Here is a 17926-nt window from a genome sequence, read left to right as displayed (position 1 = left end):
AACCTTAGGCAAACCGTCCCCTGGGGCCAGGGTCCCACGTGCACGCGGTGTCCATCTACCCCGTGTGAACCGCCACCACGCATGTGACTGAACCTCCAAGTAGAGCCCGGAGCGACCTGTGACTCACAGAATCCAGCCGACAGCGCAGCCAGACGCGTGTCCCCTAGACACGCTGGCGCCCACACTCGGGGCGGCGACCGGCGGGGGGGGGCAGAACGGCCGGCGTGCACAAGCGCTGACAGCGCTTGTGACCCACAGCTCTGGTCACAAGTACCGCCCACCTCGTGGCTCTCCACGGCCCAGGCCCCTCATCCACTGGAGGGAGAGCCCGGCGGGCCGGCCTTCTGACTACCATGACGCGTGGCAGGCGCCACCAGCGGGTCTTGGGGACGGGTGGCACCCGGGACCCCGCGCCCTCCCTGAGCTCAGGAAGCCCCGCGGCGGCCCCCACCACACGCTCTGGCCGCAGAGAGGAGCCCGAGGCGGAGTCGGCTCTGGAAGGGGCGCTGCTGTGGGCACCCCCGGGCTCCCTGCGCTGGGAGGGCGGGTCTCCCCGGGCTGGACCGGCCTTGCTGCGCCTGTGGGCGCCCCCTGCCCCGCCGCGTTTCCAGGTATACCTGTGCGGGCGGCCGGGGGCCCAGGGCGCCGGGCAAAGCTCTGGCCGCCGAAGCCCTGCTGCCCTCGGGGGTCCGGCTCTGCCCGGCGAGCCCCGCGGACCGCGGTCTCCGCGCTCCTTGCGTCCCCCCGCCGGCTCCCACGCCCTCAGCGGCCGCTCCACGCCGGCGCCTTCGCACGTCTGCGGCCCCAGATCAGCCGCCGTGTGGCCGCCGCCGCTTCCCGAACTCGGGCTCCACACGGCCCAGCCTGCCCGGACTGGGGTGAGCGCGGCCAGAGTGGGGGCACCGGCCGAGCACCAGGACGACAGCAGCCGCTGGGGAGGTGCTCAGGCTTCCTTGGACGCTGGGCTCCGGGGACACCTAGTGGGGCAGCAGGCGCGTCCGTCTGTCCTGCCCCACGAGTTCCAGGTCCTGCTTCAGCACTTGGTGCTGCCACTTTGACAAAAGTCCTGGGGCTCGAGGGGTCTGTTCGCACCATCACTGGGGGGGGAGGCTGAGTGTCCACCGAGGCCCCGCGCTCCTTCCAGGACGACCACGGACACTTTCCTCCCAGGCCTTGGGCTGGGGCCGCCCCTTCCCCTGTGTCTCCAGCACCAGGAGAAGCAGCCTGCTGGGGACACGGGCGCTGCTGCAGGCACCGGGCCGCACGTCCGGCCCCCCCGGGCCCAACAGAGACCCCGGGCCCAGCCTGCTGTGGGCTCCCAGCTGCTGCCAGAGTCTCTCCAAGCCTGGGACCCAGAGGCCATGAGGGCCGACCCGCAGAGGCGCCAACAGGCGGAGCAGGGCAGGCAGGCCAGGACACAAGGCAGCCTGAGGGTCTCCCACAGCCTCATGCGCGCCCTCCAGACCCCCCACAGGCACACCACGCACCACACACTCACGTGCACACCATACACGCCGGTGCACGCATTTGCCCTGATGCCTGCATTGCCGCCTGTTTTCTACCCCGAGATTATGTGTTTTTTTTAAATATTTTATTTATTTAACAGAGAGAGAGAGACAGACAGAGATCACAAGTAGGCAGAGAGGCAGGCAGAGAGAGAGAGAGGGGAAGCAGGCTCCCCGCTGAGCAGAGAGCCCGATGCGGGACTTGATCCCAGGACCCTGAGACCATGACCTGAGCCGAAGGCAGAGGTTTTACCCACTGAGCCACCCATGCGCCCCAACTATTGTCTCTTCTTAAAAGCAACCCAGGGATGCCTGGGTGGCTCAGTGGGTTAGGCGTCTCCTTTCAGCTCAGGTCATGGTCTCAGGGTCCTGGGATCGAGTCCCGCATCGGCCTCCCTGCTCGGTGGGGAGCCTGCTTCCCCCCTCTTCCACTCTACTTGCTTGTGCGCCCTCTCGCTCTCGCTCTTTCTCTCTCTGTGAAACGAATAAATAAAATCTTAACAAAAACAAAAACAAAAAACCAACCCAGGAACATGCCGAAAAACTCCTTGAGAAGAAGCTGTCGTCCCCAGCTGCTGCCCCAGAAAACCCGTGTGAATGGAGCTCCTGTGTCCAGCCCCCAGCGGTGCCCCAGGCCCTGCCTCACTGCCCACCAGCAGCACACGGCCGGGGGCGCATGGGGAGGGCAGCCCCGGCACACACTGGAACGCACACGTGGGTCAAGAGCACACACTTCTGGCCACGGGTCTCGCCGTCGGAGCAGCGGGGAAGGGGACAGGGCGGGCAGCGTTCTGAGGGCCCAGGAGAAGGACTCCAGCTTCGCGGTGCAGAAGGGGCCATGGGGGGGTGGGGGAGGCCTCAGGTGCACGCTCGTGACACACCTGTGGTGCCCCCGAACAAAGGTCCTTCTTGAGCCTCCGAGCTAACTTTAACTCCGGTTTCCTCCTTGAGAGAGGGGAGGTTTTCTTTCTCTTCCTGTTTTTCAGGGCAAGGAAAAGCCTCTTGAGCAGACCTGCCCGAAACTGGACCTGGGCAGGGCCGCAGACGGGACACTCGAGCAGGGTAGGGTGGGGTAAGTCATAGCCGGCTGGGGCCAGGGACGGGGCGGCGTGGCGCGGAGGGCCAGAGCCTGGGCACCCACTGGAAAAGGCTGGGCAGTGGGCTGCACTCAGAAGGGCGGGGGTCCTCAGGGAGGCTTGGGCACCTGATCAGCCTGGGAAGGAGGCCCCTCCGTAGGCCTGATCCTACCCCACTGCCTGGGCTGGGCAGTTTCGGGAAGGCTTGATGTCACCTGGAACATTCTGAGATTGGGAGGTGTAGACAGGTGCGGTCCCATGGCTGTATCCTGTGCACCTGCGCGAGGAGGCCGGGCAGGGAATGGATGCCAAGCCAGACCGTCTCCAAGCCAGGGCACTCTGGTGCCACGAGGAGTGTGGGGGAAGGGGCTGCCCCGGTGCCGTTCATGCTGAGCCAGAGGCTTCTCTCTGAGAGGCACGTGTCTGCTGTGTGACCCAGGGCCCAGAGCGGCCCTGGTTCCAGAACTTTCCTCATACTCCACTGGCCTCTTGCTGCCCAGCAGGCAGCACTGGTCTTACTTCATGAGGGTCTACCTGTTCCCAAGGCCAGTCGCCTGCACTGTCCGGCCCCGGCTCCCAGCCCTGCTTAGCTCCTGTCGCGTCTGCCTGGAGGGGCCCCGCCCCCGCCCTGCTGGCCTCTGCCCGCTCAGCTCTTTGCTCCGTGCACCTTCCTGGCATCTGGGCCCGAGAAGCCAAGCTGGGACGCCGGCTTCCCTGAGGGTCACCCCTCTGGGTTCCTGCAGCCCTGGTGTGGGCCCCACAACAGCTGCTCTGGGACTCCTGACAGCCTGAGCCCCGGGGGCAGGACGCGCTGGGGCCTCGGTTCCCCCAACAGCGGGCAAGATTTTCCGTGTGTCTGTGGTGTGAGGAGCGAGTGAAGGAGTGATCGAACGAACGCACATTCTTTTTTTTTTTTTTTAAGATTGTATTTCTTTATTGGGATGGCTGGGGGGGGCTCAGCCTGTGAAGCGTCTGCCTTCGGCTCAGGTCCTGATCTCCGGGCCTGGGGATCGAGTCCCGCATTGGGCTCCCTGCTCTGCGGGGAGCCTGCTTCTTTCTCTCGCCCTTCCTGCTGCTTTCCCTGCTCCTGTGCTCTCTCTGTCTCTGCCAAATAAATAAATGAAGCCGCATACACACTCTAGGTCAGACCTCCCCTCCTGGGGGCCTCTGTGCTCCCAGCTGGGAGCAGGATCCAGGGCTCAGGCCACCCCAGGAGTTCGGTGTGGGGACGGCTTTGTCTCTGGGGATGTCTGTGGGCTCAGCGCCAGGCCTCTCCTGCTTCGAACACCCTCTCTGTGGACAGGGGTTCAGGCTGTGGACACCCCAGGGAAAGGCCTCCCGCAAGGTTTCCTTTGAGGACCTGGGAGCCCTGCACGCCGCCTCTGTCAGGCCACGTGGAACATGCTGCAAACCACAGCTCGTTGGGTCTTTTCCTCACCCATGGTGGCCAGGTCTCACCCAGCCGCGGGGGCCCCGAGCCTCGGACGGAGAGCCCCAGGTGTCTGCGGAGGGGGTGCCCTCAGCCCTGTGGAGCCGGCTGGGAGTGCAGGCCAGCCAGAGCCACCGCGGAGGTCTCAGTCCTTCTTGGGGGCTCCTGGCCCTGCCGGCCTCCAGCACCTCCTGAAGGCCCCGGGCCCACTCGGGGTCACCCCTGCTCTCTCAGAAGCGATTTCACAGCCTGGCGCTGGGGCTTTGAGAACGACAGGGAGGCCGTGGGTGTCCGGGTTAGTGGGCAGGGGTCCCTTCCTGGAAGCTCCTGGGTCCTTGGGACCGAGCCTGCCCCCACCCCTGACAGCTTCTCGGGTGGGAAAAGGCCTCGGGCCCCTGCTCCCAATTTAATGGGGTGACAGCGGAGTGTGTCAGGTGTAGAGAGGGCCTTCAGGCAGATCTCCTTTGCCAAGAACCTAGTAAGCTGCTTGCTGAGGTGGCCTAATGCACAAAGGCCCACGTGGGTGAGTGGAAGGCGATGCGTCTGGGGAAAGGCATCCGGGAGACTCCCACGATTAGGCCTGGGGGCAGGGGGCAGAGATGTAGTACTGGGAAGGGGACGTCAAGCTTCCTGCTTGCAAGCTGTCTCCCTGGGCCTGTCCCTGGGCCCTTTGGGAGTTGACCCCAGGCTGCAGGCACAGGTGTCCTCCTCCCCCCACCATGCGCTGTGAGTCTAGAAGCAGAGGGCCCAGCTGTTGGGACCCGGGGAACTTTCTGGAGGTGAGGTTTCTAGGGGTTTCTCATCCTCAGGCCAAGTCACTGAGTTCTCACATCCCTAGACCTCTCCCAGTGCGTTTAGAAGATGGTCCCTTCCACCAGCATGACAGTGTCTGTGGGGAGCTGGCCCAGCTTAGACGAATTTCTGTCTCCTCAGATCCCACTAGACCCTTCCATCAGCTAGTGCTTCCTCAAGAGCAACTATAACTTGGCCCTTGAATCGGAGCAGAACAAGGGAAAACAGACCAAGATTCACAACGCTATGTCCTCGCCATAGACTGAAACGCTCGTACACTTGCTTCCAGCGGGGATGTTCTAACTGGTTCCCAGACTAGCCTTCCCGCTGTGAGTGACCGTGGAGTTTGACAAATGTACCAGTAGTGATTTTCTGGAAATGGATAGTAGGCAGCACAAGACTTCCGTCCTTGGTGGATAGAAACCCCTAAGGTCAGACCCACAGATGCTCTGCCGGGGATAACACGTCCAATGAGGGGCAGGGGGTCAATCTAAGCAGAACATGTGGTCCTGCCACGCAGCAGAGGCAGATCAGGGTTTGAAGCAACTGAAGGGATGGAGTCTTCAGGGAGGGGAGGAGGCTGTGCCCAGAAGTCGGGTGTGGTCTCTGTCTGCTCCCTGTCTAGTCCTTGGCTGAGGAGTGGGCTGAACACAGGCAGGATGAGATCACCCAAGAGTGGCTCAGGACAAAAGAGAGCAGTTGTTATGGGCCCAGTGCTGGGGACCTGGGAGCTCTGGCCCAGCCAGAGAGGGTACAGCTCCTCCACACCTAGTGCACACCCTGGGCATCCAGCCACGACCTGGAAAGTCTCATCCTTAGGAGTCAGGGCCAGTGCTTCTGTCTCTGAAGCCCTCACAGAGTATACAGGGGAGACAGTTTGGAGGCTGAGTCCCACTGAGTTAGAAGACCTGGGGAAACACCAGAAGTCTTCTGCAGAGAGCCCTAATAAAGCACAAAACCAAATCTGAACAAGTTTGGAATGATTAGTCAGTAATTAAACTGTCTACCAGAAAAAAAAAAACCAACAACAACACAAAACAAAACAAACAAACAAACAAAAAAAAACCCCAACACTCTTCAGAGGAAGATAACAAAATCCAGACTTTCTATGGTGTATCATCTGTAATGTCCAGTACACAATGAAATATTTCTAGGAATGAAAAGAAACAGGAAAACATTGCCCATAGTCAAGGAAAAAGCAGCCAACTGAAACAAACATTGTCTTGATATACCAAACAAGACTTTAAAGCACATATTTAAATGTGTTCAGAAATTAAAGGAAAATAACATTTTGATGAGCAAACAATTACAAAGTTTTATCATAGAAATGGAAACAATAAAAAAGAATCAAGGGGCGCCTGGGTGGCTCAGTGGCTTGGGCCTCTTTTGGCTTGGGTCATGGTCTTGGGGTCCTGGGATCTAGCTCCTCATTGGGCTCCCTGCCCACTTGGCAAGGAGCCTGCTTCTCCCTCTCCCTCTGCCTGCGTCTCTGCCTGCTTGTGATCTCTCTCTCTCTCTGCCAAATAAGTAAATAAAATCTTTAAAAAAAGAATCAAATGGAAATTGCGACTTTAAAAGTACAGTAACTAAAAGAAATTTGCCGGGTAGGTTTAATGAGATTGTAGGTATCAGAAAACAGAGTCATTCCACTTGAAGGCAGGTCAATAGAAATGAGCCAATCTGAAGAAAAAGAACAAAAGACCAAAGAAGAATGGAGAGACTCTCAAGGAGCCTCTGGATAGGGGTTAGATAAATGGTCTAACATGCAGGTCACTGATGTCCCAGAAGAAGAAAATGAGAAGAGAGGTAAAAAATATCTGAAGAACAAACCCCCCAAATTCTCAAACATTTGATTTAAATTGTCAACATACGACTCCAGAGCTCACCAAACTCCAAGCAGGATAAGCAGAAAAAGAATGACATCAAAGTGCATCATGACCGACCCGGAGGAGGAGCGCTCGTTGCCCAGCGGGAAGCGGGACGCGGAGCGGGGACGACCAGCCCTCATGAGCCAGCGAGGAGGCCAGGAAGCAGTGAAATGACATCTCCAAAGAGTTAAAAGGAAAAAAAAAAAAAAAGTCTGTCAATCCAGAAATTCTAGACGCAGCAAAAATATCTCTCAGCAATGTGATGAGAGGCGCCTGGAGGGCTTAGTGGGTGGGGCAGGTGATTCGATCTTGGGGTTGTAAGTTCAAGCTTTGTGTTAGGTGTAGAGATGATTTAAAAATAACACCTTAGGGGCACCTGGGTGGCTCAGAGGGTTGATTCCCTGTCTTCGGCTCAGGTCATGATCTCAGGGTCCTGGGATCGAGTCCCGCATCGGGCTCTCTGCTCCGTGGGGAACCTGCGTCCCCCTGTCTCTTTGCCTGCCTCTCTGCCTACTTGTGTTCTCTCTCTGTGTGTCAAATAAGTAAATAAAATTAAAAAAAAATACCAACACCTTAAAAAACTAGGGTGAAATAAGATATTTTCAAGTCAACAAAAGCCAAGAGTGGTGGTGACTAAGACCTGTACTATGAGAAAGCTAAACAATGTTCTTTAGCTCAATGAGAAATGATCCAGGTGATTCCTTGCAGCTACCAGGAAGAATGAAGAACGTTAAAAATAATAACTACATTGGAAAATATTCAATACAATTTTTCTCATCAAACATTTCTTTAAAAACACTTGACTCCTTAAAATAAAAATAAGAGGGCCCCCTGGGTGGCTCAGTGGGTTGGAGCCTCTGCCTTCGGCTTAGGTCATGATCCCAGGGTCCTGGGATCGAGTCCCGCGTCGGGCTCTCTGCTCAGTGGGGAGCCTGCTTCCTCCTCTCTCTCTGCTGCCTGCCTCTCTGCCTACTTGTGATCTCTCAGATAAATAAATAATAAATGTCAGATAAATAAATAAAATCTTAAGGAAAAAAAAATTAAAAAAAAAAAAAAGAAAGTGATTCTTGGCACAAATTCCAAGAAAGAAAAAGCACGGAGGAGAAGAAGGGAGAGAAGAGGAAGGCGGCAGGCGGGAAGAATGTGGGGGGGAGGGGGAGGCAGGAGGGGGAGGCAGGAGGGGTGTGGCGTCTCCTGGGGAGGCCTCCGAGAGCTCCGCATCTGGGGCTGTTGCCCCCTTCTCCCGGGCAAGGGGCGTAAGGGGACAGGTTAGGGGCCCAAGGCCATTCTGTGTGGCTTCAAGCTTTTAATTTATTATTTTATTTTATTTTATTTCATTTTTTAAGTGGGTGCCATGCCCAGCCTGGAGCCCAGTGCGGGGCTTGAACTCTCGACCTCGAGATCAAGACCTGATGCTTACCTGACGGGGCCCCCCAGGCATCCCTCAGGTTTCTTCCAGGAACCTCTCTGAGAACTGTGTGCCCTTCCAGGGCCACGGTTCCCTTGGCCTTGGCCAGAGCACAGCTAGGAAAGTGGCCTCGGGGACTGGTGGCCCCCAAGCTCTGGCTCAGGTAGGAAGAAGGACGTTGCTGAGGCTCAAGGGCTGTGGGGCTGGGGAGGGAAGCCCACCGGCCGGGCCAGGGGGCGATGAGGCCTGGGGTGCAGAGCCGGGGGGGCCCTGGGCCCGGCACAGGCACGGTGAAGCTGCCTGGAGGTGGTGGCTGTGGCCAGGGCGTGGTGGCTGGAGCCCACGCATCCCTGCACGGAGGCCGGGATCCCGGGGAGACCCCTCCTCACCAGGGCGACTCCCCACAACTGAGCTTTCAGAAGGCGGTGCTGCTGTCCTCTCCTCCAAGAAGACAGAGGCCCGTTGCCCCTGCCAGGGGTGCGTGCCAGCGGCTGCGAGCAGAGGGCCCTGACCTCCACGCCCTGCCTTTTCCCGCCTCTCCTCCTCCTCCTTCTTTAAGATTGTATTTATTTATTCGCAGAGAGGGAGAGAGAGAGCACAAGCAGGGAGAGTAGCAGGCAGAGGGAGAGGGAGAAGCAGGCTCCCCAGAGAGCAGGGGGCGCCCAATGCGGGGCTCCATCCCAGGAGCCTGGACGGCGACCTGAGCCGAAGGCGGTCACCAAACCACCTGAGCCACCCCCGCACCCTTCTTTCTTCTTCCTCTTTCTTCTTCTTCCAGAACCTCTTGGTGGCTGCTGGCCTGGCTTCATGTTCCACGTCAGGAAAACGTGGCCGAGAACAAGATGGTGACCACTGGCTGGAAATAGAAGTTTGTGTCTCTGGTAACGACAGGTAATAGATGCTTCATAAGATCCCCACCCCTGCCCCCGCCACGAACACAGCGTCAGGGGCTCCCGCTCCCTCTGTCCGGCGCTCGGGGCACGGGCCAGCCGAAGGGCTCCTCCGCACTTCCCCGCTTCCGTCCTGCTGAGCTGGCGAGAGCAGGGAGAGGATGGTGTCCCTTCTGGACTCGGTGCTCCTGATCCTTCTCTCGGCCTCCATGTTACCCGCTGACGCTCGGGGGACTTGGAAGCCACAGATGGTGGCCCCAGAGGTAGGGGCGCCCTGAGTCCCTGACCCACGCGATGGCCGCACCATGTGAACAAACGCGTATTTTGGGCAGGGTCCTAACCGCACCACCGCCCAGCCCATCCCGCTGACCCTCCGTGCTAGCTTTTTCTCTTTCTTTCTTTCTTTCTTTCTTAAGTCAAAACAAATGACTTCATGGACTGATTCTAGCCCTATTTGTTGAAAAGACCCCCATAGGCTTGCTCTGGAGACCTTAGTGGCCTCCTGTGGCGGTAGGCGTGTGCACCCGCGCCGGGCTGTCCCCTGGGCCCTCGGGCTCTGCGTGCGGGCCTGCCCGGCACCCGCTGTCTCCGCACCGCAGCCCCATGGCAGGTCTTGAAGTCTTTAACTCGATTCTTTTCCAAGGTTGCATTTTGGATTCCACTAATGTGCTTAGTGTTTCCATACCAAGTTTCGAGTCGGCTGATCAACTTTTTTGTAATGTATTTGTCAGACTTTGGTACCAGCATTATACTGGCCTCACAAAATGAGGAAAAGTGTCCTCTTCAGCCTGATTTCTGAAAGGTTTTGGGTAATGTTGGTACTCTTCCCTTCACGTTTGATAGAATTCAGCAGTGAGAGCACCTGAAACGGGGTATTTCTTTGTGGGAACTTTTTGGTTAATACATTGAAATTATGCAATAAATATGGGCCACTCCCGCTCTGAATCTCATCTTGGCTCACTTCCGAAACGATGTCTTTATGGAGACATTGTTTGTATCAAAAAGTGGTCGGTGTTAAGGTGTACAGTTCGGTGTTTTTCTTACGTTCGGAGAGTTGTGTAACCACAGCTACTATCGAATCCCAGAATCGGGCTAATCCTGTTACTCACGGTGGGATGACGTGGCCACAAACACGGAGTTAGCTAGTACCGAGCCCTTGCTCTGGAGGGATGCGTGTGGCCTTCCGGCACGCACAGGATTCACGGAGATAATAACCCTAGCAATGGAAACACAGTTCCTTCCAGGAGATTCTGTTTGACAAAAGAGAAAACAAGGTTCAGCAGGGTCGTGTGAACTGCTTGGGAGTGGGGACTCGGCCCTGTGCCTCTGGCCCCAGAGCGGGAGCCCTCTGCCCTCCGTGCACACTCTCCCCCACCCGCCATATCCTCCGGCCTCGGACGCAGGAAGCAGGGCCTTGCCTAGTCCGACCGCGACCTCCGCTGGGGATGCTCAGGTCTTCCACTGTCGGATGATGAGGACAGGAAGAACTGATCTTGAGATTACAAACAAAATGTGATCAAGCAGGCCAGTCTGCAAACGCACAGCCTTTCAGTGGGGATCAAGGGGTTTTCGTGGCCCCAAGAAAGCCCACACCCATCAGCAGCTGCCCCCGTTCACCGGCCCCCAGCCCCCAGCAGCTGGCCTGCTCTGTGACCCACTGTCCCCCCAGGGCTGGCCTGGGGCCTGGCCTGCAGGGACACGGGGTGTCCTGACGTTTATTAAACACTCGTTCAAAAAAACTGTTAGATGGATGTCCAGGGATGCACGATTGAATTTTTAAACTTAATTTACAAAATTTTAACTTTTTCTGATGCTTTGGCTACTGCACGTCCATTGTATGACATACTTTGTTATGCGTAAAATGCCATAAAGGAGAAAGAAAAAAATCCATTTTACCGGTTTTTGCATTTTTCAGAGACAACTAAACATTTTGGCGTTTCTTTCCAGGCTTTTTGTCCTCCCTGAAAAATGAAGGCACCAGCGGGTCTGGCAGACCACGCCGCTCGCCGCTTTGGAAGCCGGCCAGTACCCCCCCACCTTGGAGGCCGCTGGGGGTCCGGGGACGACTGTTCCTCCTGACCCAGCGAGGGGGTCTGCGTCTCTGAGGGGGCCCAGCCTAGCGCTCCAGCTAGCTAGTGGGCCGACTGGGCCAATCCAATGCTGTGCTGGGTCTATGCTCTGTGCGCACAGGGCACGGGGAGGCAGAGGGCCTGAGCGGCCTGCGGTCTGGGAGCTTGGGCTAGTGTCCCAGTCTTGGGGGACGGCATGCCCTATGTCCGGGGGTGTTAGGGGGTGTTCCGAGGAGGGACAATGCTGGGTGACCTGCCGCAAGCTCCCTCCCGAGTGACGGGGGTCCCTTGCGAACTTGCTGCTTCGGGGACTAAGGGCACCCCTCTCCCAGGACCCCAGCTGGCATCTCCTACCCCCTGGATTTCTGGAGCCCATGTCTACCCGTCCTCAGGCTCCGTTCCCACTCTGAGGCTTGGGCCGCCTCCTGGTGCCTGTCTCACCCTCCACCCTGACGGCCCCCGCAGCCCCAAGCTCGCCCGGTCCGCCTGTCTGCCGTGGTGTGCGGCTGGGGTCGCGGGATCCTCTCCCCGGGAACCCCGAGCGGTCGCACCTGGGGACAGACGTTTGAAGCAAAATGGGAAACTGCCTGTTGGAAAATTTCATAACCCGAGTCCAGCAACACAAATGGGCAGTGCTGGGGCCACTAACGAGAAAAGCCTCAAGGCCCGAGTGAGTGGACGTGAACTCAGACCCCAGCCAGAGTGGGAGAAACGGCTCGGGCTTGGCTCACGAGTCCATGGCAAATCCAAGCCTGGAGGACGGTTTGGAGAGCAGAGTGACCAGCTCAGACTTGGTGGCGTCTGAATGGTGAGCGGTGTAGACAGAGCGGAGGTGGAGGGGGCGCGATTCTCCACGGCAGACACGTCCCCCGCGGGCACGGCGCGGCCCAGGCTGAGGCGAGGGCCTAACGGAGGCTGAGGAAGGGGCGGGAGCCCCCACCTGCCGCGGGCAGAGCCTCACGCACACCCACACGCCGCGGCCTGCGGACCACACCGCGAGGTGCTGACCCGGAGCTGAGATCCGGTGCCAGTTTCCCCCGCGGATCCCTCCCTGGTTGCCGTGACAGTCGTGCAGCACCGAGAACGCAAGGTTTCAGACTTGCTGAAATTTGCCACTCCCTGCGTTTGCCTGGACCCCAGTGCTCCTCCTTCGGCCCCGATGGTGCTCAGTCTGGGGCTCCTTCCGGGACTGTCGGCAGCCCTGGGGCCTGGAACCCGTAACGCTGGACTCTCAGTGACCTCCGGACGTGTCTTCCTCCTGGCGGAGCACCATCGAACCGTACGTGGACACCAGTCCGAGGACTCCAGGCTGCTGTCTGGGTGCTCCCTGCCTGCCCTACGCACGTGCATCGGCACCTCTACGGCTCCCTCACCTGCGGCCCTGCACACACACACGTGTGCACGTTCACGCACGGCCCGCACACGCACACTCACGCACGGCCCTGCACACGCATGCTCATGCACGGCCCTGCACACACGCACAGCCACACTCACGTACAGCCCCGTACCCCCCCGCACACACACTAGTTGTCCCGCAGTGTGCTGAGGAAGCAGGCGAGACGGAAGACTAGCCTCTGGGGCCAGGTTTGCGGCGGGTCCAGCCCCCGCTGTGCGCTTGGGACCCCACGGGCAGTTAAGGCTTGGCAAGCAGGGCTCTGGGGGGCGCAGAGTTGCCTGGAGACCCTTCCTGAGCCAGCAGCTGGAGGCCTGTCAGCTCAGCTGCCAGGTGCCGGGCCGGTCCGTTAAGCCAACCAGCCAGAGAATAACAATCACCCCTTTATTCACTTCCAGCAACTGCGCAGCCAGGAGCCAGGGCGAAAGTGCCGAGTTCTCTCATTCCGCTCTCTCTTCCACGGAAAGGCACAGTTAAGGCGGGTCCGCTGCAGGGGTGGGGGCACCGCCCTGCAGGGGGAGCCCAGAACAGAAGGGCCCTGCTGCTTTCTGGACTTGGGGCAGGGGGCGAGGTCAGGGAAGACAAGCATGGAGTGGTGGGTCGGAGTGGAGAGATATGAAGGCCTTGGCAGAAGAGACCCGGTGAGGCGGCCTCCAGGTGGCGATGCCCGGGGCAGAAGCAAGCGGGGTTTTGAGCTCGCTGGCCGGAGGCCTTACTGCAGCGCCTTCAGAGACCAGCCAGGTCCCCGCTCCAGGCCTGCTGGTGCAGCCTCCGTGCCCACGGATGGCCTGCTGACGGAGCCCACGCACGACCCTGGGCCTGGAGCCCACTCCGTGAGCCTAGTCTGCCCGGAACCCCCTCTCCAGCAGGGTGAGGAGGGCAGGGTGGGGCCCTGGGAGCAGAAGCCAGCCTCCTCCCAGGCCGCTAGGTCCCAGAGTAGACCCCTTTCCTGCGGGAGCACACCTCGGGGGCTGCGCTGGGAGGAGGACCCACATTACACCCCCCGCTCTCTGCGGCAGCTGGCACACGCACAGCCTGGACCCCTGGTGCGGGGGCAGGCCACTCACCCAGAGAGCTCGGTCCCCTGGCCCACCAGGGGCTCTGGGGGGGGCGCTCTGGGGGAAGCCTGCAGCACCCCATCTCCCTGGACATGGCTGTGGCCAGCTAAGAGAGCCGAGAGCGGAAAGGGTCAGCAACGGTCCTGCTCCCTGGGTTGGGAGTCCAGGGTCACCGAGCAACGAGGTCACTCTGCTTGTGCATTGGACACCAATCCGTGTCTGGATAGAGAAGGCAGTGGACAGACTTGAACCTGGGAAGGAAACGCGGAGGTCAGGCCTCCTGGGATGTAGGTGTTGTGGGGGGAAGCGCCAGAGGCCCTCCTCACCGCCCATCTACCGTGTGGGGTCCTGCTGCAGGCTGAAGCCCCCGACGTTCACCACGTTATGTGGGTTCTCTGGACCCCCGTAGCTCAAGGTGACCTGAGCGGGGGCAGGGAGGGGAGAAGAGACAAGTCGCTCCCAGGATCAGCTCTTCCCCCACACCCTCCTCTGGCCTCCGGAGTCAAACCAGGAGAGGCTGCTGTGCCTCTGGCTCCCCGGGGCCCTCCAGGGCAGGACTGCCCCCCATCCCAGGGCCCCCAGGGCACGACCTCCCCCTGACCTGCCAGGGTAGGTGGAGGGCCCACCCAGGCCAAGTCCAGGCCCATCCCCCACGCTCCCCACCCAGGGCAGGACTGTCCCCCTCCATCTGGGGCATCCAGGAAGGCCCCTCACAAAGGAGCCCCTGTACCCAGGCCCCGGGATCCCAGCAGGCCAAACACACGCTGTGCAGTAAGTTCGCTGCAGGGCTGGGAACGCTTCCCTGAGCCCTGGTGATGGGCCTGAGATCCCGGGCAAGGGCCAGGCACCTCGGGGGGCAGCCGGGGGCTGAGGCCCAGGAGCTGGGCTATACCTGCCGCAGCACGGCGTCGGGCGGCAGCCTCCGCAGGTCCTCCAGGTGCGAGTGGAAGAGCGCGCTCGGCAACAGGCGCGCGCCCAGCAGCCCCTCCACGATGTAGCCCACGGTGCAGTCATCCGGCAGCCGCGCCCGCTCGGCGGTGCTGATGAAGCTGCCCAGGCTGGTGGGGGGCCCGGGCCAGCAGGTCAGGGCCTCCTCCGTCCTCAGTGCCACCATGCCCGCCTCCCAGCCCTGGCGGCCGGCCCCCCACACCCCCCATGCACCGCCCTCACCTGGCCCAGGGGCTCATCTTCAGAGCGAGGCCTCTGCTCAGGCAGAAGCCGGCTCCGCCCGTGGCGAACCAGAACTTGACGGTGGTCACCTGAGGAGGAGAGAAACGCTGGGCCGGGCAGTATCCGCAGCTGCTCTCCGCACAGAGGGTGCCCCCCCCCCCCGGACACAAGGGAGGGGCTTCCCAGGGGCCCAGCTCCTCCCACAGCACCTCCTGAAGGGCCCCCACCCCAGCATGGGCCAGACTCGCCACGCTGCCGCCCTTCCCCAGCGGGGTCCCCGCGCTCTCAAACGTGCTCCCGGCCCAGCACTCACGGTGCCCCCTCCCGGGACCCTCTCAGCGGCCTCGATGGGGTGGTCCAGGCTGGGCCGGCCCAGGTAGACATCCTGGCTGGGCGAGAAGGCGGAGAGCAGCCGCAGCAGGCCTCTGGGGTTCACGTAGTTGTCGTCGTCCACGTGGCAGAACCACCTGGGAGCAGCGAGAGGTGCTCTGGCGTGAGGGGCTGGTGCCGCTGGGGGCCTCCCCCTGCTGGCTCCCGAGCATGGGTGGGCCCGGCCTCAGCCCTGGGCTCTCCTGGGGGGCACTGGAGCAAGGCCACCACATACTTGCGTCCGGACTCGATGAACTTGTCGTATTCCACGGCCATCTTGCAGCACAGGGCCTGGCGGGTGTGCACGGCCGAGCAGTTGGTGTTGATGACGTGGCTGCCTGCCAGGCGCGGGAAACGGGGGAGGCGTGAGGGCCAGCCCACCGCATGGTGATCAGGGCAAAACGGGGCTGCCCAGTGGGCATGGCCACCTCACCCTGCTCGAAGCCCCCAGGCCGGGTCCAACCTCGCAGCCCTGGCCGGCTGCTGACCCACAGGGCCCAGACCGGTAACAACCATCTGCACCACTGTGAGCGCAAAGCCGCCCCAGGTCGAGGACTGCCAGGAAACAGTGGCCTCTGCTGGAGCATCTTCGGGACCGTTTGGGGACTGTGGCTCTGGCCCGAGGCCCTGGGAGGCCTGCCAGGGCTGCAGGAGGCAGAGCCCGGCCCGTGTGTGTAGGGGACCTGGATGCTGGCCCTGCTCTCCACCAGCTGTGTGACCCTGGGCAAGCGACGCCCCCCACCCCGCCCCAGACCTCTGTACACAGCAGGGAGACGGGTGTCACCAAACCAAAGGATCCGTGCGGGGACCTGGTGCGCACAGGCTGGGGAGTGCGCTCACCTGCCCGGAGTTGCAGTTCAGGGTCATCCCCGTCGGTGAAGATGAAGGTCTGGGGAGAGACAACCTGTGAGGCCCCAGGGGGACCCGAATGGAGCTGCAGAGATGCCCCTGGGTGAGCCTGGGCTTCGGAGATGGAGCTTCAGGATAAGAGGGTGCCCAGGACGGGCCTGGACGCTGGGGTTGGGACGGGGCGGAGGGGTGGGGGAGTGGGGTTGTGGGTGGGGGGGAGTGGGGTGGGGGTTTTCCCCAGCGATGGCCTGCTGCTGTCCCCAGTGTCTCCTGCTGCGGTTGGGGCCTGGCCTGCTCTCACAGGACGTCTGTGGTGTCTTGGTCCAGTGTCAGCTGAGAGAACCCACCCCAGTGGGAGGGCGGCAGCGCTTGGGTCCCCACAGACTCAGAGTGAGGGTCTGGCCATCACTCTGGGGACACAGCAGTGGGCAGGGGGTCCCGGGGATGGGGTCTCCGGGGCAGCCCTTGCGGGGACAGGGGTGTAGGGGGCGCGGACGGTTGCCGTCCGGGGTCGGGATCCGGGCTGTGGGATCGGGGGATGGGGTGCCGCGATCGGGGATCCCGGGGCGAGGCCCACCTGCTGGCGGGCCCGGGAGATCCAGGTGCTCAGCAGCAGCCCCAGGCGTGGCCCGTGGTTCTTCTGGGTGGTCTTGACAGCGATGAAGACGTCGTCCGGCCGCAGGCGGGGGACGGAGGCGGGTCGGGCTGGGGACCCCCGCCGGCCGGGGCTCGGACTGGGAGCCCTGGCAGGGGCGGGGGCCGGCGCCGGTACGCGGGGCAGTGGCAGGGGCAGCAGCAGTAGCGCGGCCAGGGCCGCGGCCAGCGCGAGGCAGGCCCGGCACAGCGCCCCCCGCGCGCGGCTCATGCGGCCGCGGGACCCGCGGGCACCGCCCGGGCTCAGGCCGCGCAGCGGCCCCTTTAAGAGCCGCCCCGCCCGCCGCGACCCGGATGCGCTGCCCCGGAAGTGGACGGCGCTGCCCCGGAAGTGGACGGCGCGCCGCGGCGGGGTCGGTGAAGATGCCGCTGCCGGTTCAGGTGTTTAACCTGCAGGTAACGCGCCGCGGCCGGCGACCCCAACGCGCCCTCCGGCACCGCTGCTCCCGCCCCCCCACCCCCGTCGCCGCCGGGCCGGGGCCGGGCCCCCGCGCGGCCTCCCCTCCCCGCCGCCCCGCGGCCTCGCGCAGGGGCCCCGCCGTGGGCCCGGCAGCCCGGCCGGCGCCAACGCTCTGTCCGTCCGGCCGCGGGCGGCTGTGTCAGGGCCGGGGGTGCGGAGCCAGGACAGGATGCGGGGCAGGCCTCCTCGCAGGGGCCGCTCTACCGCGCCCCTCCCAGCGGCAGGTCAGCCCTCGTCCTGCCGGGCTCGGCCGGGGACTCCGGCCCGAGCGCAGCCTGTCGGCCCGTACGCTGCTTCCCGAGGTACCGTCCAGGACGGGGGGCCCAGGGGCGAGCGAGCGCGGGGGGGCGCGCCCACCGGCCCCAGGACACTGTTCCGCCGCCGCCCGGGCCCGCCGCCCCCGCTGCCGGGCGCTGCTCGAGGCTCGGAGAAGCAGCGTCAGGACGGTGGCTGCGGCCGCGAAGGGACCGCAGGGGCACCCCCTCCCCCCCGCGCCGCTGCCTGCCCGCGGCCCCGGAGACCCGCGGTGGATTGGGCGCCAGGGCTCTCGCTCTGCGGCTGCGGGGCTTGCGGGGGGCGGCGCCGGACACGGGCTGGGGAACGGTCAGGGACGGCCAGCGCCTCCGGACTGGGTCCCGGACAGGATCGCGCAGACAGGATCCCCAGGACAGGAGCCTGCTGGGGACGTGGCACCGCGGGCAGAGCCCGACTCAGGGGACAGTGAGGGTTTCTTGCCCTTCCTGGTCAGTCCGGTTCGAGTGCCAAATGCCCGCTTGTGTTGCAGGGGGCTGTGGAGCCCATGCAGATCGATGTGGACCCCCAGGAGGACCCGCAGAATGCGTCCGATGTCAACTACGTGGTGGAGAACCCTACTCTGGTAAGGAACCCTGCCCGCGGTCCTAAGGCAGGCAGCAGAGGGCGTGGGGTGTCAGTCCT

The 17926-nt window shown here is 62.1% G+C and overlaps 2 protein-coding genes across 5 annotated transcripts in view; one reads left to right on the top strand and one right to left on the bottom strand.

Annotated features, from left to right (window-relative positions):
• Nucleotides 1-12800: 12800 nt before the first annotated feature.
• RFNG (RFNG O-fucosylpeptide 3-beta-N-acetylglucosaminyltransferase) lies at nt 12801-16758 on the bottom strand. 3 transcript variants are annotated; one of them, XM_059378853.1, is made up of 8 exons: nt 16454-16758; nt 15868-15961; nt 15263-15365; nt 14972-15125; nt 14659-14747; nt 14381-14546; nt 13826-13908; nt 12801-13739 (listed from the first exon to the last, which is right to left on the bottom strand). In XM_059378853.1, the coding sequence occupies exons 1-8, from the start codon at nt 16739-16741 to the stop codon at nt 13658-13660; spliced, it is 1059 nt and encodes a 352-aa protein (XP_059234836.1). In that variant the 5' UTR covers nt 16742-16758; the 3' UTR covers nt 12801-13657. The 3 variants fall into 3 exon arrangements, with proteins under 3 accessions (XP_059234836.1, XP_059234837.1, XP_059234838.1); XM_059378854.1 differs by having other exon boundaries at nt 15868-15931; nt 16454-16757; XM_059378855.1 differs by having other exon boundaries at nt 15868-15916; nt 16454-16756.
• A 66-nt stretch (nt 16759-16824) lies between these two features.
• Nucleotides 16825-17926, top strand: part of GPS1 (G protein pathway suppressor 1) — a 5435-nt gene continuing 4333 nt past the window's right edge. For both annotated transcript variants that reach the window (XM_059378852.1, XM_059378851.1), the window contains exons 1-2: nt 16825-16926; nt 17775-17867. In XM_059378852.1, coding sequence (XP_059234835.1) covers nt 16825-16926; nt 17775-17867 — 195 coding nt within the window. The remainder of the gene's footprint in view (nt 16927-17774; nt 17868-17926) is intronic.

The sequence above is a fragment of the Mustela nigripes genome, chromosome 16 (genome assembly GCF_022355385.1).
Source record: "Mustela nigripes isolate SB6536 chromosome 16, MUSNIG.SB6536, whole genome shotgun sequence".
Lineage (NCBI taxonomy): Eukaryota > Metazoa > Chordata > Mammalia > Carnivora > Mustelidae > Mustela > Mustela nigripes.
Note: the sequence above shows the minus strand (reverse complement) of the source record. Positions and strands in the feature narration are given on the sequence as shown.

Bases quoted from the DNA above. Each gene is read 5' to 3' on its own strand.
- RFNG (XM_059378853.1), bottom strand. From the start codon at position 16,741: ATGAGCCGCGCGCGGGGGGCGCTGTGCCGGGCCTGCCTCGCGCTGGCC. The intron at 15,366-15,867 runs GTGAGCGCACTC...CGCGCCTGGCAG, and splicing joins TGAACTGCAACTCCGGGCAG to GCAGCCACGTCATCAACACC. The intron at 13,740-13,825 runs GTAGATGGGCGG...TTTCCTTCCCAG, and splicing joins CTGCAGCAGGACCCCACACG to GTTCAAGTCTGTCCACTGCC.